The 27,796-nt window shown below is 38.6% G+C and overlaps 1 protein-coding gene across 1 annotated transcript; it reads left to right on the forward strand.

Moving 5' to 3' along the window:
* Window positions 1-316: 316 nt before the first annotated feature.
* Window positions 317-25,831, forward strand: LOC105201024 (proton channel OtopLc). Its single transcript, XM_039447681.1, is given in 11 exon segments — window positions 317-399; window positions 1,081-1,325; window positions 1,984-2,126; window positions 17,199-17,559; window positions 18,259-18,373; window positions 18,457-18,617; window positions 18,696-18,852; window positions 18,972-19,492; window positions 19,576-19,773; window positions 19,776-19,914; window positions 20,057-25,831. Coding segments are annotated over 11 exon segments (2,754 nt in total). The 5' UTR covers window positions 317-380; the 3' UTR covers window positions 20,752-25,831.
* The last annotated feature ends 1,965 nt before the right edge of the window (window positions 25,832-27,796 follow it).

Here is a 27,796-nt window from a genome sequence, read left to right on the forward strand (position 1 = left end):
CACGCGTGTTAAAGTGTGTACCGTGTGTACCATGGGTGCCGTGGCTTCAAGTAAGTTTAGTGAAACGGATTCGATAAAATAAATCAAGATGATGCACAGTCCTGACGTTTTCCAAGCGCGAATTCGAGTAGTGTGGTTTACGTTAACAAATGTGGAGTTTATATTAATAAAAATAGAACGTCACGAGGCTCGATAGTAATAACATTATGGAAATCAATATGATGAATATCTAGATTAAAAATTAAATGTCATTCGTTGCCCATTAAAAAGCTTACTTGTCTCATGTGTAACGACCATCTGGTGTCCACGTATACCACAAGTGTCAGTTTCATGTTTCACTCGACTGTATAACTGTCCAGTAAATACGATTACAGTCTACTATGAAGCAATTAAAAACATGTAAACAAAAATATTGATGAACACTTTTGAACTTATATAAAATAACAGTTGTATCAAAAATGAATTCTACGTAAATTTGAGCACTTTGAAAGAGTGCTCGAATTATCATTTGTTTTCGAAAATTAGAAGTTGTAATACTCGGCGTTTCAATCCTCTTTCAGTTTGAAAGCATATTCGTAAATCAGAACAGTTTGCGAAAGTTTTGCTTCTTCTGATCGTTGAAAACTAAGAACTTAAAGAATCACACGTACGCTTCAATAAAATATTAAACAAGTGTCCAACAATGTCCAGCAAAATAAAATTCGAGTTCTGTTATTATGAATGAAGCTGTTACTCTGTGCACTGTGCTGCTATGCAAGCTGTTTTTATTAAATCATGTTTCCTTAAATTTTTATGGTTAGTAATATGGCTCCTATAAATTTCAATCAAGATTTATACGGCCAAGCATAAAATTCGGAATTTTAATATATTTTCTCCAAGATTCGCGGTAAGAAATGAAAAGTTATCGATCATTCGTAACGAGAGAAATGTATTATAAAAATTTAATTGGCTTCCACATTTTTAAAAACTTGTAAAATACATATGAGTCAGCTTTCACGATCTCGTGAATATTTGAATGTACTAAATATTAGATAAATAGTTTTCTCGCACGTTCCTAATTCCAGTTTCATTTTTCACCAGATCGTCAAAGAAACAAAAACGAAGAGCCTGAAGAGATGCAACGGTGTCCATATCTACATGAGATGAAAGAGCGCTTGCTCTCCCAGCCGACACCAACTGATAGTTTAGACATGGAACGACTCGACGGTGGTACTCCTGTTAAGGAGGCTAATCTGCACAACGATTATCCAGCGCATATGAATCCAGGTGTGATACCCGAGCCCCCGGAAATGCCGCCTGATTCTTTGATTGGCACCGTTGTCAAGGTAATTAACACCGTAATAGAACTTAGCAAATACCAATTTATAGTTATATAAATGTTAGTTGTAATCTCTCATTGATAACGAGCGTGTTATATAACTGTTCAGTGAAAATTACAACATTTATATAACTCTAACTTGCTGGGAATATACGTATATTAATAAAGAATGTTTCATCCGCATATATGTTTAACACTAGAAGTACCGAGCGATCATTATATAATCGCGTTTCTATTTTTACATTATATTTTTTAGATAAAAGATATGAGTCTCTCTGAAATTCTTTTCTATAATTATGTCCTTTCTAATGAAATATTTTTTTTTATATTCTTTATTTTATAATTTATAATTTATTTACTTTAGTAAGAAATGTTGGTACTTTTAGTGCTAACCAGAGTTTCTTTGATCAACGATCTATTTTTAGCAAAAATATCGAAATATAAAAAATACGTATTGCTAGAGATCAAGTTGATCAAAGAATCTCCGGTGAAAAGAAAACATTCTGTGATTTTCGAACATTCCATATAACCATAAAATAAAATTAGATTGCAACGGCACGAGGTATAATTGTAGTCGACATAATTTCGAAAGCACTGCGTAATAATAATTCCGACAGAAGTTTTATTGGAAATGTTTAAATTCATTATTGTTATGGTGATTTCAGCTGAACTCGGATGGCTACGGTTCGCACACGTCGCCTGCGCATGCGAGGCAGCCCCTAGTTCCACAGAATTCGAATAACCCACCCCTCTGCTTCACTCCTACGTATTCCGGTCCAGCTAATGGCATGCTGCCAAAGAATGCGAAGTAAGTATATATTCTGGTAAATACAAGTTTATAAGGTCCTTAACTGAGAGAAGTATGTTAACGTCTCCGTTTTGCGAAATGATATTTAATATTTCCACGAAACGTGTTTAAATATTTACCTCAACGGTCTCTTTTTGACAATATTAGGTAACACAGTTGATAATACTAATAAACATTCTAATTTCGTGAATAATATGAGAATATAAGGCACCTCAAAATTTTATTAAAGAGGGTTTTTAAATTCTATTGTTATTATTAGAATAGAATTGTATTTTTAATAAAAACTCTATATTGAATAAAGTTTTTAAAAATATAATTCTAATTGTTAGAAAAGACTCACAAAGTTTAAATTAATATTAAACGAAATAGGGGCCAATGAAAATCAAACGCTGTTGTTGATACGTAAAATGATAAACTGATAAATTCTTCATATTTATTTCAAAGATGGCCCAAACTTAGGTCGAAACGTTCGGACTTTCTTAACCATATATTGAAAATTTTTTAAATAAACATAAAAAATTTACCGACGCGCATTAACAATCGTGTTTGACTCTCACTGACTCATATATTTCGTTTAATTAGTTTAAATATAATTCTATTTTAATAGCAATAGTACCATACTATTCTTAAAAAATAAGATAATTTAACTGGACATTACTCAGCCTAAATTATATTATAATCAGTGTTTGCTATTACATATCTATATAAAATTATTTAAATAATCATTTAAATAAATAAATAGCTTCATCTTATCTTTATCCAGATTATAATAATGTAAATTATTTACGTCTTTACTCTAGATCAAAGGAGTGTTTTTTTTTTCAAATTGTCAAAAATAATGTAAATAATAACAAGAAAAAGTATTGTTCTTAGCTTAAATCTTCAAGTTATCATTTATATCTTGATAAGAAAAATTTTCAAGTGATAATAGAATTGCGTTCCAAAATTCGATGTTAGTACTGAAAATCTATACTATATGTAATGTGAACTGGCGCTGTATAAGCGTGCAGCTCAGATTGTACAAATCAATAGTACATATTATAACGCAATATTAAAATTGCTCTAAAACTATGAATTCGAAAACTTTTATGAGAACATTATTTGTTAGTCATTATACAATGTGATTTGTATATTCCTTATCTCTTGATTTATTTCCATTTATTTCTTAATTTAGATTTTTATTTGTGTATTGATTCAAATCCAAACAGGAATATTTTCATGTCAGATTAAATTATAATCTTTATCTTATCTGAGATAAGATAAACAACATTTAAATGTAACTTAGCTTATCTTTATCTAGATAATTTTAAGTTATCTAAACGCAACATTGATTATAATATAATTGAGGGAATTATTATAATATTTTCTTTTAAAATATTTGGCGTGCACGTACGATTCGTTCTGGACATTATCAATGTGAAGTAAGCAAAAACATCCGGATCATTCATTTAACCTGAAAATCATCACACCATGTGGGACGATATCGAGTCTCAAGTGCGTTGCTTATCATTAAAAAGCCCCTGGAGGCCTTCGGGCTACTTAAAATAGCCTTCGAGATACTTACTTCAAGGCAGTTACATGTTTTACGATCTCCGATACTTGCAGACGCCGTGTCCGTTCGCTTGGTGTTTTAGCAAGCGAGTGGCTTATAATAGAGTCAGTGTATTTGTGTATTTCAAGCTTATATATTTAGCCGAGGTAAATCGATCTAATATATAATTAGAGAGATGTGCATTAATTGCTTAATGAGTATCTAAAAAATTCTAATAAAATTGATAAAACGGAACTAACGTCAAACTAACGCGAGATAAATATTTCTAGATGGATATGTTAAACGTAATTTTATATATACTTTGCAGGGACTGTAAATTAATTAACCGCATAAACGCGTGCTCTTGCGATTCATTTACGAGATGCGATAAGTTTAGATCGCGTTAGACCATTTTGCGATAGAGATTATCGAATATGTTGTAATGCGCAAATAACTGACGCAACAATTTACAAATAATTGGCTAAATGACGATATTAATATATGCTTTTAGAGAGGAATATCATTTTGAGCTCTCTCTCTCTCTCTCTCTCTCTCTCTCTCTCTCTCTCTCTCTCTCTCTCTCTCTCTCTCTCTCAGGCAGCTATATGTAGAATTAATAAATTTGATCAACAGTCATTTATCCAATAGATTAAAAATTAATGAGGAATAAGACGCGACCAATAAAATTCACTGAAAATTCGTAGAGTATAAATTTAAAATTATGATGAGAAGATAAATTATGTATGAATGTGTTGTAATACGCGAAAAAGTGACGCAACAATTTACAACTAATAACGACTAAATAACAGTATTAATATACGCTTTTAAAGAGGAATATTATTTTGTAAACTCTGTTTTTCAGGCAGCGATATGTAGAATTAATAAATTTGATCAACAGTCATTTATACGACTGATCAAAAATTAATGCGGAATAAAATGCGCAAAACAAAATTCAGTGAAAATCCGTAGAGTGTAAATTCGAAACTACAAAGATGAGAAAATGAATTATGTAACAATTTCATCAAACAACAAAAACTTGAAAGTACATAAGGTAAACGTCCTAGTGATTGAACAAGTTTTGTATTCCCGAACATTGACACGGAAATTTATTATTAATGATCTTAAATGCGTTTTCCTTTAAAACTTAATTATAGTCTTTCAATACTTTAAGATATCTGTAAGGTAGGTTATTTTAAATCAAAATTAATATTAAAGAAGCATAAATTTGTTACGCAATTAGATTAGAATTCATATTTCAATGATGTTCCTAAATTTTTTTTTAAGAAACATGTATTTGTGAAGATAATGTCTTTTTGTACTTATTTCATATACAATATAATAAAAACAAATGTTTAGGGCAAGCATTTAGGACTTTAAAGAATCCTTTAGTAGTAGTAGTAGTAGTAAAGAGTAGTAAAGTGCTTTAAATTGTCCGGATATTGGTTCATTTAAATGATTCATAATTCAGTAAGAAATAATAATGGGACATCGATTTGACGTCGAAACCAAACTGATATCACTTCGGTGTCGTTAGGTTATTTCTCGCTGAGAAGTTTTCATTATTTTCAGAATAATTAAAAAACTTTTCATATCTTTGTACGTTAATAACACTTTAATATTTTATATTTCAGTTAATTATATAGTCACATCATTTTATACATGTCATGAATTTTTGCAAAAATTCTTTGTTCTGCATTGTTACATATTCATGGTTACTAGGATATTTATCTTATTTCGCAGTTTTCTTTGAACGTACAAGCTAATTCGTTAAAAGCTGACTACGAAAGAAATTGAAGGATCAACTAGGAAATTCGTAGGGGGATGACTGCCGATAGTGCGCAAGAGTTTTCTCTCCCGTTCCGGGAAAGAGATCATTCCCCATTCCAAGATAAATTTTGGCTCATCATCGTTTTTGCGACATCTCTCATTCAGAGTTTAGTTCTAGGGACGCGGAATCGTGGCAGCACTGCCAGCGGGTCTCGAAATCAATACTGCTGTGCGTGAGTGTCTCGCCTGTCGCAATCCTTGAAACGCGATATTACAGCACGCAGAAAAATACTATGAACGAGCTGTTGCGCCTGATTCAATTGCATAAGCCGAGCTACCACGCGATTCTTAATTCTCCGCTTAACTCTTTTATACTTTCTCGCCACTTTAATTAATGCGCAAAGAAAAAAAGAATCAAAGTAATGGGCCAAACTAAAAGTATAAGATAGCAAAGATGAAGTTTACGTGTTTAAAACTGAACAACTTCATGATGTCTCTTGCACCTGACAAGCGAAAAGTCAAAGCTGCAAGTCCTATTACATTTTTTACGCCTTTAAATCACTTTTAAATAAATTAAATCATGCATTTGTTGATTGTAAAGTATCACGTTGCACACTCGCGTTCTCTCAACGTATATTCGAGAATCTTTGTGATGAAAAAAGTTGCGACGTCGTGGAGCCCGAGACTGAGAGATGGACCGTAGCCAAACTTCGTTATTTAGCCACTAAGTAAATAATATAAGACTTTGCTACCGAATATTGCGAAAATATGCCGCGATACTGTTCTAAATCGACTCCTGCCAACTTACAGAATATCACACGAGAAAATCTCGTAAGGTACTTCGAATCTCTCGAATCTTCGGATCGTCGATGAAGATCAGTAATCCGAAGCGACCGTGTTTAAAAGACGTTGTAAGCGAAATACGTACGCGTTGCGCGTATCTACGGCTACGAGGTTCGTTGCCCGAATATTCTCAGCCGTAATTCGTTTATCGCTGCACCGTCAAAAGCCAGGGAGAGGGGGGGGGGGCGATTTCGTTCCTCGGCAACGCTTTTTCCAATCACCGCAACGGCGTGTATACGCGGCGCGCAATAAATTCCGCCGAATCCTCGGAGCGCCCTGGATCGGCCAATCGAAAAGCAATTCCGGCATTCCGGATTGACAATCGGTCAGCTCCGTCTTCGCCGGCTCGTGCGCACTTCCGTTCACCGTCGTCATCGATCGATCGGCTTACGACAATCGGTACTGAGGCATGCACCGTGGCAGCACGCGCGCGCGATCGAGAAGCTCCTCGCGCGACAGGATGATCTTTGACTCGGAGCCGAGAGACACGACAGCGCCGAGAGGGTCGTACCAGCGCGAATTTCGCGCGTGAGAAAGGTCAGTGACCCCGGTGGAAGCGTTATCGAGCGGGTCAGTGGGTCGCAGAACCACGGAGCATTTCGCCTCTCTTCCCCCTGCAGCCGCTACACACCCCCGCGTTCAACTATCTCGCGCCGGCCACCTACCACCCTCCGCCTCTCGACGTCTTCTCGTGGAAGAGTGGCGGCGGCGGCGGCGGCCGCTGTACCGAAATACGCGCTTCAAACCTTCTCGACTTTGCAAAAATTCGTCTTTCACCTGGCTGGAATTCTCTAGCAGCGGGGATAACAGCTTCTCTTTCAAATGAATATGCTTTAGTCGAACTAAAACGTATATTCTGAGTCCTTGCGTAACATTCTCGTTAAATAAAAAAAAAAGTGTCGTTATCTCGTACACTAAAGTTTAAAAAAAATCGTCTCTTTTGCACAGGAACGTTTTATCAGCTGACTTCTGATTTTACACGAACGCGCTTTAATTAGTACATTAAAATGTACTTCTGTCAATGGAAAATATTGCGTTGGACAATTTCCGATGCATCTATAAATTAAAGCGCGTTAAAAATTTGACGCCTATTTTACGGAAATAATGAGATGCCATTGAGATTTCTCGTGCCTCTCGAACGATGGGCTCGTCGATGAAAATGAATTGGGAAAGAGATGGCGGGATATGTCCGCGGAAAAAAATTCATAGCAGACGACAGCAGCGAATTCTCAGCGAGACAAAAGCAATTCCTCCCTAGGTAGTTCCTGTCGACAGAAATCACGGGGGTGTTCAATAAGCTCCGAGAAACAAGAAAATATCCGATGTGATACGCATCCCTGCGATAATCGGCGGTAGCATTAAAAATTTAACTAGGGTTGTAAATAATTCAAATATTACTGCAACTGCAAATGTAGAAACAGAGAAGAAACACTTACGTATATCAAATATAAATGCAGATTTAAATATGAAAAAAACCGGGTAATGTAAAATTCATGAATCATAAGTAATTTACCAAAAATATTAACGCAGCCTCTAAAGTGTCTTCCTGGAAAAAAAATATTAAGAAACAGCATTATACCAGAGGAGAATTAATATGAAATTTTTCGGAAGAGAGACGGTATTTTGAGATGCCGAAAGGAAGAAAAGAATCATAAAAGAGAATTGGAGATGAGGTTTAAAATGAAGAACACGCAAAAATATGTTGCATCAGCTTAACTATGCAAATGAAATTAGTTCACTAGAGTAATCAGAGAAATGAATGTGGTTCCATTTTACTCACGACAATTAGCTAATAACAAAGGCATGTATACATAGTAATGCGATTGATATCCCAATGCTGGCAAATACACTAGAATGAGAAGTGCTCTCGACAAATTTGCCCTCTCCAGATGAGGAAACCGTTTCTTTCTTTGCGGGAACAGAACGGTGTACCGTTAAACATCTTCGAATTCTTCATCGCGATTTCCCGCGTCCAAGACGCGTTTACGTCTACAAGGAGAGGGATTTCACGAAGTGGTCGACGACACGAAGGAAAAATCCACAAAGACGTAAAGACGCGGGAGTTCGCCGAGGCGGAGAACGTAGGGCGTCGGAGAACGTATAAGCTGACACGAAGAGGATGGGGGACATCATCTCCCCCGAGGAGGGAAGCAGAGGAGAGTCAGAGAGAGAGAGAGAGAGAAAGAGAGAGAGGGAAAGGGAGAGAGAGAGAGAAAAGTGCACCCCCGCGACTCTATATAGACCAAAAGCTCTCGCGTTCGCATTGCGCTTGTGCGAGAAGCTGCCGTTGCCCGGGAAGAGATCTCCCGGCCAGCCTCAGTCTCCGGGATGCTGGGGGCGGCGATCGTGATTCTACCCCCATTCTCGTGGCGCTCTGATAACACAGCCCGACTGATTGCAGCGCGGTCCCGTTCGCTCCTCGGCGGCCACTCGAATTAGCTCTCGTCTCTTGCGCTCGCTCATCTCGCTCGGCTCGGCGCGCGCGAGTAGAGGAGCCCGGGCTCTCGTTGTCTCCCTTGAAACGGAGGGTCCACCCTCCGTCGGCGCCGCCGTTGCCGCATCCGTCCATCTATTCCCTGTCTCCCTCTTTCTCTCTCCGGAGATCCCAATCCGCCCTCCGTCCCTTCTCCGCGTCCACGCTTCACACCCTTTTCCGCCGAAGCCGGGGCGCAGTCACCGCGAGGGCCTTCAGCCAACCGCCTCTGGCAGGTGAGTCTCTCCCGTCATCTGTCGTCGCGGGTGCGTCGCGACGCTCAAAGTGGTGGTCGTTGTCGGTCAGCGGAGCGTACAGTGCACCAGGACCCTGCGAGATCCAGCCGCGTTCGTGTGTGCACGGAATTTTCCATTTAGCTCATTCGACCAAGTACGCGGGATCAGAGACCTTCGCATTAGGTCTTAGGGACCTTTGTTTCTTTCTCTCTCTTTCTCTTTGTCTTTCTCTCTCGCTCTTCTCGCTCGCTCGCTCTCTCTCTCTCTCTCTCTCTCTCTCTCTCTCTCTCTCTCTCTCCCCCTCTATGCCTTGCACTCTTCCTTGTTTTCCTCTATCTAGCTCTTTCCGCCATTGAGATGCTTCTTGGTACCACTTACTCATTCCTCCCGATTCGCTCGTAAGCTTCCGCAGCTTCCCTCAACTTCCTATTCCTCTGCAATTCAATTTTGCATGGGCAATTTCACCAAGCTTGAATATTATAGAGTCCCCTTTCTCGTTTTCGTCTAATGAAAAAAAATCAAACGATATTACAGGGAAATTTATCATCGTAAATGAATATAGAGTACATAAATATCAAAAATACTTTTTTATCGATTTTTTACGTTATATTTCACGTACACATCTATACATGTATCACACGCAATCTATTACCGGTCGTATTACGCAGTACTTCAGCATCACGAGAAAGGGTGTGCTCCATTTCTGCGCTCCAGCGAAGGGAGCTTTAACGATACCTCAGTATACCAAAGCGCAGGCGCTTCCGGCGGAAAAGGGAAGCGAGCGGTTAGGAATTTAATCGACTTAAATTACTTGACTACGTCGCAAGGACGTGTAATTCGCGATAGTCAATTAGTTAATACGACGGCCCGATTGAATTCGATTAATATCCGAGGCGTGCACCAAAATGGCCGCACCAGGTACCAGCGCTTCCGAAACACGACCACCACGTAGGGGGCACTTGAGCTCGCGGGGGCACTAGATCGATTTGTTACGAGATCGTTGAATATCCTTTTGACGATCGTCAGGAGCTCGTGAGACAGGACAAAATCCACGATGGTGGGCGGTGGCGACTGTAAGGTCGCTACCGTGGAGGTAGAGGCGGCCGCCGGCGGCGGCGACAACACGGCGACACTTCCGGTCACCAGGCCCCTCAATCCGCAAAACTCGCCGCCGAATGCACAGGACAACGCCGAGAAGAACAACGCCGCGAACAAAGAAATGGAGCTGAAGAACGTGCGATCTACCCCGGCGAAAAAGTAAGGCGCACGCTATAGAGACGAACAAATAAAAAGAATGATTTTTTTTTAATTTAACAATTATCCCATTCGATTTCGTAGTCGCGAACATGTGCTAATTTCGTAGCGCTAATACGTACAGTAGATAAAACCAGTTTTTTCCTTGCACCGCCCGTTTCTTCCGGGATGATCTTGCGCGATTCTTCGGATATTATTGCACAGCGCATTTACCGCGACAAATACACAAATATTTTTCACTCATACTAAATATGTTTTTTTTTTGAAAGTAACATTGTTCTAGATAAAAAAAATAGGACGTGCAAACCTAGACCGCACAAAGTTCAAAATTGGATCATAAGACGTCTTAAAAATTTAGACTCTCTTCGTGTGAGTGTTGTGTTATCTGGGATCATATTCTTTCCATTTATCTTTACAGCTCGCTAATCTTGGCAAATTCGCTGAAGAGCGAAAGATTAGCGAATCTTGATTATTAAAGGGTCTAAATGTTTTTTTCATGCAAAAATGAAATCTGGGTCAAGTATAAACGTCATCTAGTCCGATTGCGGTGCGCATGCTAATAAAGCATAATTATTTAACACGTTAATTACGTACTTGTGAATATATAAGTTTACGGACTGGCGTGACTTATAGCACGCATAACGCCGATTCTAATCAATCAAAAGAAAGCATAATAAAAGTCAATTTATTCGAGCGTAAACTTAAAATTTGCTTCGCCTCTTGCAACGACATGTCAAAACTTGTATAATACAGCACTGCACAATTACTAATTAATAAACATGTCATCGTTTTATTGCTGCTTTAAGTATATTTTATTGCTATTGAGACGTTCGCAAAGATGTTCGCAAATAATATCTCCTTCATCATTTCTAATAGACGTTAAACACGTTATTCACAGTTCTCGAAAACAAGCTGTTTTCATAATGCGCAATATTAATTTCCGGGTACTCGTGTTACGTGCGAAGACACAAATGCTTCGTAGCTTCACGAATGGAGGAACATTGATATATCTGTCTACACGAAAACGTCGGTCTCTGAAGCGTGAAAGACAGCGGACCGTCAAATAACCGTAAAACGAACGCAAATGAACTAAGAATAGAAATAGTGAAATGAGGGACGTAAATACCAACCAAATAAAAATATGCACGATAAAGAAAATATGCTGCGATCGATCGTCCACGTGAATAGATAAAATATTAACTAAAATATTTATGTGCAGCAAAACATTTTACATGTTATAACATTCGTAAAAGCAATCTTTCGAGGTAATTGCATTAAAAATAAATTTCCATTGTTTTTAGTTTTCGAATATTCCGTGTTAAAGTCATTTGTGGAGTAATCGCCTTATTGGTCACAGAAGAAAGCGTCGATCATGTTACCCTCGTACAACTCGCATGGAACATCCGGTTTGCGAGAAAATAGTAACGGAGGGCCCGAAATGGAAACGAGATAGTCTAGTTTGGTTTGCATTTCTATTTACGACGTTAGTTCGTTAACCCGTATGCAGCTGGATACGTGTCGGATTCGTATCACATATGTGCACGGCGTGCATAATATACACATCGCGTAATAAATGAAAATTAATCATTCTTCCTTCGAAGAGATGTCGATTGAAACGTGTAATTGAAAGAATAGAAGAAAAACCTTCCTATTTTTATTAATTTCTATTTTTACAAAATAATTTATCAACTACAAAATTACTAATGTCTATTTTTTACCAATGTAGATTAACTTTAGTTTCGGTTTAACTTAGTCTTCATCTTTTTTCGATTTTTAGGATTAGAGAAAGATGAAAAATAAATCAAACAGAGATTTAATTTACATTGGTAGAAACGAACGATAGAACGACTCGCATTTCATCTGAAAATACCAGTACTGTTTTTTCTACTTTCCTGCGTTTTTTCATATACTGTTTTAAATGTTTATAAACGTCTGCTAACAGCACGGTTCATCCAGGGGACGTCTCAGGGACATCCTTCGGACGTCCCACGGGAGATTTGTGCTGTTAGGGTAAGAAGGAAAATCCGTGTCTGCGTACGTACGAATGTTCGTGTGTGCACGTATGTAAAAGCTGGTGTAAAAAGTTGTGTCAACAGGCATGTTGACACAAAAACTATATAGAGCTCCAGATAAATCGGACAGTTCGCGTGCTACTTTTCAATTGACTAATATTGATTTGACGACAAGTGAGTAGCCATATGCATTTCGCGACGAAGCAATAGGTGGATCTCGGATTACACAGCCGCAGTCGCAATTGCATTAACACGGTCTCAAGCCGAGTGCACCGGCAGTCTACGCGTCGCGCCCGCCACAAAACAGTGCCGCCACAAATCTCTCGCGAGCGCAATTCATCCTAAATTTAATTAACGCGGAAATTGAAATTTCCATTCGTGTTGTGAAACACACGGACGCGCAACTTATACGATTTCGAGATGCCGTGTGATTTGTAAGTTTTGCAAAATTGTGTATTGTGCCGCAGTAATGGTTCTACGAAATTCCTGGTAATGCGAAAGTGTCGAACTGCTCGTGTGCGTGCGCAACAAGATAAAGAATTAAAAAAATATAAAGAAGAAAAAAACGTGATCGATTCGCGAAAGCTTAAGAAATTCACTTGACTATTGCAATCGTTGAAAATTCTACTGATCTCTCACGGAACGAAAAGAAGTCAATCGACCAGAGAGCCAATCAAAGAGAGAGTCGATGCAAACCCGATTATCGCCAATCATAAAATTACTACAGACGGCTTCTCTCGTTGACAGGCAAAGTAAATAGGTCGGAAATGAATGTCCGAAGAGACTCTCGGCCCTTTTGTGGGACAGAGATAAGAATTTATCGATTGGAGATGTAAATGCCGGTCGTCTGCACAATTTTTCCAACGCTTATGTAACTCTCGATAACCATGCATAATTTTATAATATTACGTACAACGTACAGGCGATGCAATGAGCGACTTGATTTAAACGAGCGCGATTTCTAATGCGTCCGATTCCATGCACGCGAACGGTCTGATTCACCGGATGGAGATGTCGCGAAACGCTTGAAAGGATTTGAGAAAGGACAGAGCCTTGAAAGGGATTGAGGCGAGGTTAAGCCCATAAGAGGGCGAGGAAACAGGGAGGAGCACCGGCGGCGCCGAAAGTAGGTACTTCGAGATATCGACCAGCCAGTCTGGACCGTTCCACGTCCGCGCTGTTTCCATTTTCTCGTTCGCTCCTTGTTCGCAACTGGCAAAAGACTGAACTGCAACACCGCCTCTCTCTCGTACATAGCAAAAAAGATTACGAGACACTTCTCTTCGATGTGTTGCTGCCATTCTTAGCTTTAGAGAGAGAGAGCGCAGAGTCAGTTTGCTAACTTGTCCTCAATCGTACAAAATCTGTAATCGTGAAACCCAAGATACGATCAAAATAATCAATTGCTTTCGACATTAAAAAAAAAATATATATATATATCCCAAAGTAATTTTTTCGAACTTGTAGAGATCGCGCGTATTCTACGATTGGATGACTCGATATTGAGAGTACGCATAATGAAGCGAATATATCGAGATGTTGAACAATATCCAAAACGAGAAACTCATCTATTGTCATTGAGGCGTTCCGCCCATGTCGGCCCAATTGTGGCGAACAATAGCCGCGAAGTCTCAGCCCGATCAATCCAATTAGGAGCGGATTAGTTACATGACTCCTCAGCTAATTAATATCGAAGAACTAAAATTCACGCACTGTAATTAACGCGCTTGTTCGCGCTAAAACGTCGACGTATACAAGATACATCAAAATCATTAAATGTACTCTGAGAGAAGAAAAAATTATTTTAAACAAAAAAAAATATTTTCTCAAAACCTCATATATTTTGATGCAAGCATTTGTTTGTTCTGTTTAAGTAAAAATATTTACTTTTAAGCAAATATGCACATTACTTTAAATATGTAATTTTGTATGTTCACATTTTTCACATTTAAATAATGAGATTATACAAACGAGCTAATAATGTTATTAATTTAAGTTGTTTTTTTATATTAAGAAATCGGTTATATTTTGAATATAAAAATAATCTGACAGTAAATATTTTCTAGAACTGAAAGAGAAGAATACTCAATTAAAAATTATTCCATTTACTTATATAAATATTTTAATTTGAAAAATTTTTAACTTGACTGCAAGTAAATAAGCTACTTAAGACTCGAGTAAATAAATTTTTTCGCGTCAAGTAATATTTTTTTGTTTTAAGATATTTTTTTCTCTCAAAGTACGTTTCTCTATAGATTCTTTGACCGATGCGCAACAACTGATTTTCCTTCAGTAGAATTGCTAAAAGAACTTTGACTTATTGTTAGAGTTTAATTATAAAAAGACGTAATATTAAAAAAAAAAAAATAGTAGGATGAGACAAACGGTCACATTTTCTCGAGATAAAGTCATCTCTAAATTGGCCGAGGAAGCCGGGATGGTCAGACGAACGCCTTCCCCTCCTGATTCCGTGTTACCTTTTATGTAATAAACTGTGGCAGGTCAAAGTGCGACTGCTTTAAATAAAAACTACGATTCACGCCTCTCATAAGACGGAAAATATCATCACCTCCACTCTAACATCCGGGGAGGAGAAAAAAAAAATCTCTGACGCGAGTGTACACGCTCGTGTAGGACACAATAAAGTCTGCACCCCAACCCATGAAATGCCACGGTGACAAAGGGCGGTTAAGCCCTTCTCAGTGTAGACGCATCGCTTACATACGTGCCGTAGCGCGCGCGGCGCGCGGGCGTCGTCGTTGCATCGCGCCGAGTGGAGTGGTTGCAGTGCGGCGCGGCGCGGCGCAGCGCGGCCCTCCTGCGTGCGCGCTGCGCGGCCCCGTTTTCCCCGTGGAAAAGCCTCATTTCCCGCGCGATTGATTCCCGGTGAGATCGCACCGAGTTTGCGACCGGCATTATATATAAACTATCGATTGCACCGCCTAACCTTTGAGTGAGAAAACGAGCGTAACGAGGATGAGGTGCGGATAAGTACGTCCGAGATGTGCGAGTGGCAGTCATGCTCGTCGATTAAAAGCGAATGCACCAGGTCAACTGTTATTGAAGATCGACCGCTTCGCCGCGTTCCGAGTAATCCCGCCACTCCAAGATTAAGCAGTGCTCGGTTGACATAAACGAAACTATTGTATCTGTGAAATACCGTCGAGTGTTCAGATTCTGTGTATGATCTTTACAAATGTCAATTTAATTACTACTTCCGGTTAACAAATGGTGAACGGTGCATTCGCAAGTGGGCTTGTGTGTCAGTGTATTTTTTTTATCACGGACAGATTGCGACGCGCTAAAATTTTCGAAATTTTAATTGCTATTAATAAATTAAATATACTTTATAATATTTGATTGCTCGGCCATTCGATTGCTTCATTGATAATTTCATTATTATCCCTTTTTTTATTTTATCAATAAAATGAGCTTATAATATGCGTGTTGTGCAGACCAAATGGAATATCGAACGAGGACGCGGCAGTTATATTTGATGAAAACAATGAAAATTCGATGAATCTGAATGCTATTATGGTTGAAAGGCGAAAACAGAAATAGCATGTTCGTGTGAATCGACTAGCGCGATCAAAATAAGCGCAACAGTCGATGTTCGTTATTAACCAAAATAGGGCACGATGCAAGAGACATATAAAACAGTTAATAATAATAAATAGAACGACAATAACAATTACATTAAATAATCAGTTAATTGAAAGTAATAACATCAAATAATAACGAAGAAAACGTCATATATCTAAAACTGTCATTATACAAAATTAAAAAATTCTGTGCAAGAAACCGTACAAGCGTTCACTTAAAAAAAAAGATAAAAGTTAAATTTTTTTTAAAAGGATATAAGTTAAAATTTTCTAAAAGTTATCTCGCAGTGCACAATTTTTAAAAATCATCATGGAGGTCGAAGTTATACCTTTCGTCGATAATAATGGCAGAAAGGACATACTGCCGCGACGGGGTAGCAGAGTGCAAATTGTTCAGAAAAAAAGAGGGTGAGGGCATAATCCTTTCCATACAATGAAATAAGCCAATAAAACTTTTGTTGCCAATGTAACTGATTCTTGAAAAAAAAAAAAAATTATTTTGTTGAAGTATTTAAAAATTTAGCTAAATACAAATTTGAAAATAATCTTGCTGGATCATCAAAATAATTATGAAACGCTCGAGTGATGATAATGATGCTGCAAAAAATTTTGATATTTTAAGAATTAGTTTGAGTAATACGATGTAATTAAAGGTTTCTTATAAAAACCAAAGAAGTTCAAAATGTTATTATTTAAAGTATGAAGCAATAATTTTTTTATTCTTTATTTATATAATTTTAACAATTGCTCTTGGAAAATTACATATAATAATTTTTCCTTAAACAGGTATAAAAACAAAATTTTAGACTTAATTAGAATTTTTAGACGTATTTAGTACTTAATACTAATTTTAAAAGTATTTAATAAATATTTCATAAATATTTCATAAATATTTAATAAATACTAATAAATATTTAATATATATTTTTAAAAGTATTTAATATTAATTTTATATATGTTGTGAGAATTTATTTAAAAAAACATTAAAAAATCTTTAAACTTGTTTGTATCCTACGAAAAATTTAGATTTATTATTTTATCTATTTATACTTCTCATTTTTTATCTGATTTTTGCTGAAACAAAATTATTCACATGATGCTACTGATAAAGAATAATTTGGCGTCACAACCTAGATTTTTTTTTAATAAACTTGATTGGTTTTTATAAGAAATCCTTCAATTATTTTGATAGTCTAACAATTATTTTTAAGTCCTAGTATCTAGCTCAATTTTTAAATACATTAACTAAATCGTTTTTTTTTTTCTATATACTATGCTGCGGACAATCGTTTGTTCGTGACATATTTCGTATTATTATGTGATGGACAACACCTCATACAGCTTCTTGTTTCAGAACGTCGCTTTTCATCATCATGAGCTTCATCTATTCGAAGCTGCTCGTAGTGGTATGCATTGCTTATGTAATAAGCGAAGTGGTGACGCACAAACTGCCACTGTACTATTACGAGGGATTCTTCACGTATCTTTACGGCATGAGTATCCTGTTTCTGCTGTACGTCTTCTGCTTCCTCCTTCAAGAGAGCGCTTGCTGTGCGAGAGGAACTGATACGCCGCCGCCGCCACCGAGACCGCCCAAATCTGGCTGGACTTCTAAGGAACCTAAGGATAAGAACAAGGATAAGAAAAAGGATAAGAAAGAAAAGGACCAGAAGCAGGCGAAACAGACCAAAAAGGAACCTCCTCCTCCTCAGCAGGTTCTCTAAAGATATATTAACTTTTCATTAAAGAAAAAAGAAGAATCTCTCTAATATTAACACAGCTAATTTCAATCATTGACCGATATTTTATATTTCATTAAATTTGTTCAAAGTGTCGGCACGTGTTTTAATATTTTATGCATTTATTTGCTTATGTATTTTTAATATTTTATAACCCTTTAAAGTCTTTTTTTATTTCATATTAGCCTTTATCTGGTAAAGTAATCGTATTTACCAGGAAAAGCAGTAGAACTATTTATAGGGGGATCTATGTAATGTGAAAGGTTCACAATGTGATTCATTGCAACAGGTTACTAATTTCGAACAAGTTTCACGGTTACGACAATGTTATCCGTGAAATGTGTTTTTTTTTTTTTATAGCACATGGTGTTTAAGTTACGCGAATACTCTTGACGCGTGCGTAATCGAGTTAATCGTAGCTTTCTATTTTGAACATTTTCCGCCTATTTTCTTTAGGTCCGACAAAAATACAATCCAGTCACCTTTTGCTAATGCAATTAATTTTAACAAAGATTTATTATTTTTACTTGTTGATTATTTTTACGATATATTATATTCCTGCAAATTTATCTTACATTTCCTAATGTAAAATTAATTACATCTCGAATTTTTGAAGTCTTATTTTTTTTATGAGATATTTTAATTTTATTATTCTGAAAAACACCGTTTTTACAGGATACGACTGATGTTGAAGCTGGCGTAGCTCCTTCTCGTTCTGTCTGTCGGAAACGAAAGACTTCGCAAAATGATCACAGTCATGGAAGCTTCTTCCTTAGAATTGGTGCAATAGGTAAGTCCATAATTTTTTTTTTTTCGACAATATTGAAAACTTGTTTTTAAAACTGATGCAAATAATATCAATTAATTTGTTAGCGTTTGGACTGGGTACTATGGTATACAACGGTTTGGAGTTTGGTGCGTTCTTTGAGGTGCCACCCACATCACCCTGCTATCAAATATTACAAGGTGTTAATCCGGTTTTACAAATGATCTTCACCTTTATGCAGATGTACTTTATCTTCATGAACTCTCGAGTACGTACTTGAAATTGTGAGACAAATGACAAATGGGAGAATCAGAAAAATGTAAAAGTGCCGATGTTCTTTTCACAGTTGAACATCCATCGCTTCAAAGTCATCGCTCGCTTCGGTCTGATGCACGTAGTCGCGACGAATCTCTGCGTGTGGATACGCACGCTGATTCTAGAGAGTCTCAAGGAGATCACTCAATATCACAAAAGAATGGGCCAAGTTGAGGCGGGAATTCTCGGTAAGCAATCTATATTAACAGAGTTAACCGGTACCGTCGAAGCGATGGTGCGTTAAGTTCAATTGCTCTGGGATTACGCGTCGACGTGCCAACGTATCGATGTGCTGACATTTGCAGAGAGCATCAAGCAGTCAAGCAGCACTCGATGCGAAACGCAGGGGCCATATTGGGTACCGAGGCACGCAGCAACGTAGCACAACAATTACGAGAAGCTCCTCTTACGGCCGCTTCGAGGTCAACGACCATGCCGCCGACGAGCACAGTCGTGACAGTCGGCACTGCTCTGGGTCGCGTGATGACAACGACGGCCAGATCGATCGCGGACGCTTTCACCTCACCGTCTACAACGCCGTCCACCTCGACTACCTGGACGACCCCTACGACGACAACACCGTCAACTACCACCTTCGCGTTGCCTAATCTAACAACCACCACGGCGACAACTTTGTCGACTCTCTTGACCACGTTCACACCGTCGACCACCAGCACCACAACTACTACCACCACCACCGAGAGAATCACCACTATCCCGACTACAACGAGCACAAGTACCACCTCGACTACCACGCCGTCCACTACTACGTTCTGGTCGCAGATTATGGAGCTGATGAACGCCCCGCAGACTGACATAGATAATCAAGTACGAATTATGTTCTATTACAACACTGAATAAATACCGCGATAAGCGCTGAGATTAAAGGTTATATTCTCTTTCTCTTTTAGGTACCGCAGATCTTCGATGTGAGCAACTTGACGAATAACAGCGAGTATTGGAGCCCGAACTTAGGTATCTACGCGGAAGCTCTGACGGAGGATGGTTCGGTGTCCAATTCGTGTGGACGCGTCAATATTATGGGAACTATCGTGCAGGATGCGGCACCATATCTATTTCCGTTTATAATCGAGTACAGTTTGATCGGAGCAGCAGTGAAGCAGCAGTGATTTACGTCATGTGGAAGCATATCGGCCGACATCCGCGTTGGCCTCATCTGGCAGAGGCTGATCTTGAACGTCGTCTGGAGGCTATGTTATCTCGAAGAGCCGTCGCTCTTGCTCACGCAGGTAGTATTCTTTCTCTTTCGTATTGCAATCGTTTTAATTTCGAGTGTATCAGAACAAATGTTTTTTTTTTTCGTGGATTGTGATAAATATGCATAATCTTCTATTTGTTGGAGAATCGAGTTATCATAAAAGATATTATCAGGTCACACCCGAGTCGACTGCGTTGGAGCGAGCAAAGGTCTCTTCTTCGGTCTGCTTCTTCTGGTTGGCTCCCTGATATGCCTGATACTGTTCTTCGTGCTGATCCATCATCCGGAACTTGGATTGCTCGCGATTTATCTCGCTGATGTGTCTCACTGCGTCTTAATGGCGTTATCCATCGTTGCCATAATCATCGGCTTCATCCGCGTGCAAAGCCTCAAGTTCAAGGCCGAAGAGCAGAGCGATCTTAATGACATCCTCCTGCGCGTCTCCGCTTTCGGTCTCTTCATCTATGCCGTCTTCAGCGTGATCGCCGGTTCCCTAGCGGCCTTTACGCACGAGCCGAATCTGCTGGTGATGGTGACGGGATTGCTTTCGGTCGTTCAGGTAGTCCTTCAAATGCTCTTCATCGCCGATGTATCGCGTAGGCGAGTTCACCTGCCAGAACACGATCGCAGCAAGCCCGGTCGGCAGGTGGTCACTTTCCTGTTGATCTGCAACGTGACCATGTGGGTGATTTACACTTTCGAGACTCAGAAGGTCGTCAACAATCCGGTGCAGCTTGATTTCTACGGATTCCTCGCTTGGGCCATTGTGCAGAGGGTCACCCTGCCGCTGTGCATCTTCCACAGGTTCCACAGCGCCGTGACGCTGGCCGAGATCTGGAAAACTAGCTACAAGGCGCGTCTGGAGTAGACGAGCGAGGAGTCTCGTCATAGTCAATCGTCCGGAGTGGTCGTCGGTTGGAACGAAAGAGCGAGCAGAACAAGCAGGTCAGGATGCTCGACGACCTCGATCACGTACATCGATTTCGGGTCTCGAAAAAAAGATTGAAGAGGAGAGAAACGGAAAGATAGAATGAAAGATCGATTGAGAAGATCGACGGACGGAAAAACATTGCAAAACTAACGGATCAGCCGGAATAATCGAACATATACAGCGTGCCTGACACGCCCGTTGCAAGAAGAAGAAGAAAAAGAAGAAGAAGAAGAAGAAGAAATCTTCGGATGATATCCAAGTCGTTGATAATTGTTGACAGTTCCAAGAATCCAAGTTGGAAGTTGAAGATATATCTCGTTGAGAAACCCTTTATCGACAACTGAAGAGACGCTTCAGTGATACGATCAAGGTCGATCTGACATCCTCGAAGAGGAGAGCTCTCGCGTTAAGTAGAGCCCAGATATGATCGTGTTGAACCGCAAACCGTTTCTTTGTCTCCTGTTTTATGTACGTTATATTTCTTCCTCTGTTTTCTCTTTTATGTTCTTAGCATTGGTCGGTAGAGACAACAGGGAGAATGACGGATCAGTGACCTGGACGATCGACAAGTCTTGTCAATCAGACAGGCTTTCACCGTGATTTCGGCGTAAACGAAGCACAAAACAACAAAAATGTTAGCGCATACGCATTTTCCTTCACCGCGTTTCTCACCTTACACGATCTCTATATACTGCCACCAAATTTTCTACTTTTATATGTATAACGTTATATGTACCGTATATGTACCCTCGCCCCATTGCGCATTATCAAGAGCATTATAGACAATTCGGTTCACACTCGCGGGGATTTAGATTGTTCGATATTTCCCGAAATTTCTCTTATTTCATTAATTACGGATATGTCGGATGTCGCTGTGATATACTTTTGTGGAAACTTGAGTCGGCGTTGGCGGCGAATTTCCTTCTATTCGCATATTAACGTACGTTTAACTAAATACTTGAATATTTTTGTAAATCATCGATATTTAGTGGACGAGATTAGCCTCTAAGTTTATCGTGTTTGGTTTACGCTCTCCGATGTACGTATATCTTACGAAACGAATAATTGATTCGCTATCAGAATTCGACGTATCAAACGATTAGCTGACCGTCGAAGTAAACGGCTTCGTTTCCGCACTCTATCAAAATAAAATTTCACAATCGTGAAAAGAAACAGCGCGAACGGAGTTCTTAGACTATTCATCAATGCGCACCACGATGCGTGACACGGTCATCGTAACCGAAACGAACGAGATGGTTGTGGTTGTGCACTCTTCGCGGTCAAAGTCTAACGGAAGAAATCTTAAAAGAGGCTCGACGTAGAACAGGGTAATTTCGCGGCGTTGTTCGCTTAAGAAAAAAAAAAAAAATGCAAGTTGAGCGAACGTTTCGGTCTCGCGGAAGATCCTCTCGTTCTCGCGAAACTCTTCGCCTGAGACGCGAGCGCTCCCTCGCGTTCAAGAGCGCGCAATTATCGAGAGATTTGTCCCTTCAAAAGGGACATTTTCTTGCATCCGCAAGATCTCTGTCGTTATTTCTCGTTGCGTGCCGCAGAGTACAAAATTGCTTTTGAAATTTTTCGAATCCCCTTTTATCGACACTTTTCGATCATTCGCGCGCCTCGAATGAATGCGCCAGCATCGCGTACCCCCGTCGTATCTTCCTCATCGCGATCATTTGGTGAGAGTCTTCGGACACTTAAAAATCAACATTGAACGAAGAGCCAAGTGAGGAAGGAGACCTCGTGTTCGAAGTCAACACTAGCGATTGTGTGTAGAGAGAGCATTTTGTTTCAGACTCGCCGAGTACTCTGAATGGCATATACTCGAGAAGTTATCGCGAAACGTAAACGGAAGTTACGCTCTATGATGCAGATTGTGTGACTAAAACGTACGTAAAAGCAGCGCGAAGGAAGTCAATGATGACTTTAGGTCAGAGAGGCTTACTTTTTGGCGACGAGCGATTCGTACGTGTTTGTCCTTTCAACTTGAATATTCTGACGGACGGTACCACGTTTGAACGTCAAAGATTTCCATTGTGAATGGCTTAATTCTTTGAGGGGCGACGGTGCAGCTTGTGTACTTCACAGTATAATTGTATTAGGTGTCGCGACGTTTGTGCGTTTCTATGTTGGTGCGATGTGGTTTAATTTGTGAACTACAGTGCCTAAGTTCCGCTCTAGTACCGCTTGTCTCTTTCGGAGATCCTATACAAAATACGCTGACTTTCTCGGCCCCTGAAAGAGTTAAGGGAGAGAGAACTTCGGGGGTACAGAAAAGAAAAAACGAAAAGAAGACTATAATCGGTACACGCGAATAGAGGAGCTCGCACACCACTCACGAAATATAAGAGGTAATTATTCTCATCATTATTGATTAGTGTTTAAGCCTATCTCGAAGAGATATCGATCTTTCGCATTTACTTCGCTATTGATATCGTATGTAGATCGTTGAGAAAATAACGTTCACCGTATAGCGATTATACTTTGTGAATTTCTTCACACAATCCTTGTGAAAATACTCCCTTTTCCCGTGAGCAGCAAAACGAGTGAAACACATTAAGTTTTATTTAATAAAATTTACGCTGAGACGCGTAAATTTTATTCGGAAAAACTTTCCCGCGCGAGATGAAGGAAACAATAATACACGAGACACACTCGAAATCCTGACGGAAATCATAATTATACACCAGTCGACGTCTTTAGCTTTCGAGTCTAAATATTTTAATTATTAGACATAATATAAATAAAATAGGTAACGCGTTCGTGCGCGAACTAAGAGAAATGTTGTTGCACCCACAAGCTTACTAAAACAGCCGTTAAGGATCGATTAAACATAATTAATTATAATCCAAGGACGGTATTATTAAAAAGTAAACACGATATAAATATATATAGATATAAATATGAATATAATATATTATGAAGACTTGTACTAATTCTGATGTGCGCAACTGTAGTTGGAGTGTTGCGTGCGATATGTAAATAATAATAATAATCACTCTTGTCAGTAAATGATTATTCGAGACAGAATGTCTATGAAACGAATGTCGTTTACATTGCCAACACAATGATTGAATTTTTAATCTTTCAATTGCATTTTATCTACAAAGTCACTCAAAGTATGTAAGCTGATTCTCCCAGAATTCTGTGTAACAAAAAGTACGTAATGTGCATTTTAACGTAAACGAAATAAATCAGTACAAAGATTACAACGTGTATGGACTTTTGTAAATCAAAAAAACATGCGCGATCTATACATTCGTCATCATAGATTCGGTTAGAAAAGTGTAGGCAAGTCAGCTTTTACGTACGATAACCTGTAATGTTAATTAATGCTTAATTAATATGTCATTTTGAAATCGTACTATGTTGTCATTATGAAGACACAAACTCTGTGACAAATTTTAATTTTTCTCTTTCTTTTTTTTTGAGAAAAAACTGTGAACCTTTTCGTTTTGTCGACATTCTGCATGACACGTCACAGAATCGATAAAATTGACAGCTCGAGCATAGCGAGAGATCTCATTGCGAGCATTAAATTAATTAACAAGGCACTGCCACACCGGACCAACAAAGTCGAAACGAATAACAGAAGGGATTCTGAGAGGGAAAGAGGAAAGACACGCGCAAATGCAGAAAGAGAACCAATAATCCTTTATCGATTTCCCGTAAAGAGAAAAGCTATAAATGAAGATATATATGAAACTGAGACCCTTCCATGTTAAACGAATGTGAACGAGTGCGTAGTTCCAATATACGTATGCGTGATTGAAGAGTGAGAGAAGAAAGGAGAGAAAGAGAGAGAGAAAGAGAGAGAGAGAGAGAGAGAGAGAGAGTGCATGAGCGAGCGAGCAAACGAGCGATTGAGAGAAAGAAACAGAAGGAAGAAGAACGGAAGAATACGTGAAACGTTTTTCTTCGGCAAACAACGTCTTTGTATACTCTACCCGTGTGTAAGGACAAAAAAAACCACGATTCTCTTGTATATGTACATCAATATCTCGATAGTAGCCGTAAGCCTAACTAGTGAGTCGCGGATTTGCGATGGAACCAGTTAAATGAGTGCGATGGAACCAGTTAAATGAGTGCAATTAAAATTCGCCCGATTTAATTAAAAAGTACGATTGTTCGTTTACTATCTTGTTTATTCGCGAATCATTTATGCAAATCTATTGCACAATCCATTGCCGTTCTATTTATTCCATAAATTTGTATTCACCTGTAAATTACATATTTGAGGTATATAATTAACAACATTATAAACCTGTTAAAGTAAATCGTACGTGTGATACCCGACTTTGTATAAGCAAATCGAATTTTCTTTCATATAGCGATTCATCCCACTTACATTCTCTATTTATTAAGACGATAGCTACCGTTTACAGCAACTTCGTATACTTGTGTATCTTCACCAAGTCGCGAATTCACGGGAAACAGATGAAAGGACGGGAATTTACATATGTGTGCGTACCGGAAGCAAATCCGCGACGCATTATTATTTAACATAATGTAGTGAGTTTTCGATGTCTTCGAGTATAATTACAGTTTGTACACGTATACACGCAGTTTTAAGCAACAGAAACAGAAATACGCATACACATACACACACACACACACACGTATACACAACACACACGCGCGCGCACAAGTGACATCACTTATGGATTTACCAGAAACACATCGAGGAGGAAGCGAGGACAATGGAAGGCACAGAACGGAAGAAGAGTTAACGTTTCGTCGCAGCAGGCGATAATGACAGGCGGAACACAAAGAAATAAAATAAAATAAAATACAGTAAAAGTATAAATTACATGTTGTGGTGTAAGCAGTTCTTCGAATGTCGAGTAGCGACGAATACGTCTGTAAATTCATAAATTCGCTCATTCATCGATTCCTATTTTCATTGTATACCGTTAAAACCAGTTTCATTGTAACCCGAGTTACATCGGTACATCGTTGCCGCATCATTTGTAACGATACACGATTATATTGGTTAATAAAAGTTATCTAGACGTAATCATCGTGCCTATTTGATTTTTATTTTAAGCTTTCTTATTCCCTTTTTCTATTCAAGCCTTACAATCGCGTTTAAGAGATGAATCTAATTGCAAGGATAATTAAATTATATTGTTTTCACCTAGATCTCTGTCTTCTACACGCTTAATAGGGTAGAGGATAGCTAATTAGCTATCTCTCATATTAAAAGACCGTCTCATACCAGACATTTTTATCGTAATATTGTACAATGATATCGTACAACACTCTAAATAAAACAAATTCACAATATAGCTTCCAGACGATTAATAATATTGTGCAATAAATAATTTGCATTTTGTCATACTTATGACAAAATTATTAATTAAAATTATTAATCAACATTCACCAAGTAATTCAAGATTTAGTACAAACAAACTGTACAAAATGTATGGTATATTGTACAAAACCTTAATACAACCTGCAAATCAATAATATTTGCATGTTGTACAATAAATTGAGCGTCTAGGGATCATTTAAGAAATTTTAATGTTTTTTTTTCTTATATCCGAATGCACATATTATTAAATAAATATTATTTAATGTTTATTGTAGGATTTGTAATAATGAAAAGTATTTAAACATCTTTAAATTTGCACTTTCAAATGGATGGTTCAGAAATCTAGACAAATATCCTACACAATTTTTTATATTTATATAAAATAATATTTATATAAAATAATACATTTTACATACAAATTATACGTAAAATGCGAATCAACAGTCAATAACGAGGTTCCCGAAAGAGATTCATGTATCTACTGTAGATATATTGCTCCGAATATCAGAACATTATCGGGACAATAATTAATTCTTATTATGTAAAATTAAAACCTTGAGATATTTCCAATTCAACGACTTTGATAACAGAAACATGTTAATTCAGTTTATAAAGATTATTAGTGGAAAATATACATATTCGTTGTAATGGAGTTTCGCGTTCACCACGAGATGGTGGTTGTTTCTAACCAGTCTCGCGACTGTATTTTACAGCGATGTATGATACTACTACCTGCTTTATTTCTGTGATATCATTAATATAGTAATACTTTGCATTTATTATTTGTAACAGGTCGTTATCTAAACCTGCACGCACTTCGCAACGCTGGTGCTCAGGTCTAACGTACACCTCGTGAATAATCAAGCCGACTGTAGTTATTAGGTCGGTTGAATTATTAATCGTTGCATTATGAATTTGGATCGTATATCATGCTTAAGTCACCTGCGCGTGTAAAGTGTGTTAAGGACATCATTCAAATGAAATCTGGCACGATTTCTTGTAGCGCGACATTTATATTAAAATATACTAAACATCAAGAAAACGACAGAGAATATTTCCCGCAAATGTGTGAAAAGGTAGATTTTACTGAATGAAAGAGAGCAGCGTTCTTTTTACTATACATTAACACAAAAATTTGACAGATGTATAAACAAAGTTGTGTTTTCCTGAATACGATGACCAGATGTCAGAAACAATACACGATTACAAATGAACGGGCCGAGAAAGAGCTAATGTAACTGCGTAAAAGTCGACTTACATAAAGAATTGCGGAAACAAATAAGCCGGACGTGAGTCAGGAACCATAATTAACAAAATATTCGACTACCAGCTCGAGTGGCTGAACGGAGTATAACGTAATGCGAGCGACGGACGGGAAGACGGAAGACGCGCGCGAATGGGCGAAATTACAAATGAGAGGTGGAGAACGGCCGGACCGAAAGAAAGGTACACAAATGCATATGTATGATAGGCGCGTATCGACGTCGCCAGAAGTGTTCGTTGGCTGGGCTGGCTGGCATTGTGAACGACCGGTAAACAATTAGTCGCGCCGTATGGCGATGAATCATTATTAAAGACGACGATGACGAGCCCGACTGTCCTCAGGCGCTCCGTCGCCGTCGTCGTGCCGGTCATTCGAGCGGGCCTGGTTAACATGCGACATTAATT

This window comes from Solenopsis invicta, chromosome 3, assembly GCF_016802725.1.
Source record: "Solenopsis invicta isolate M01_SB chromosome 3, UNIL_Sinv_3.0, whole genome shotgun sequence".
NCBI lineage: Eukaryota > Metazoa > Arthropoda > Insecta > Hymenoptera > Formicidae > Solenopsis > Solenopsis invicta.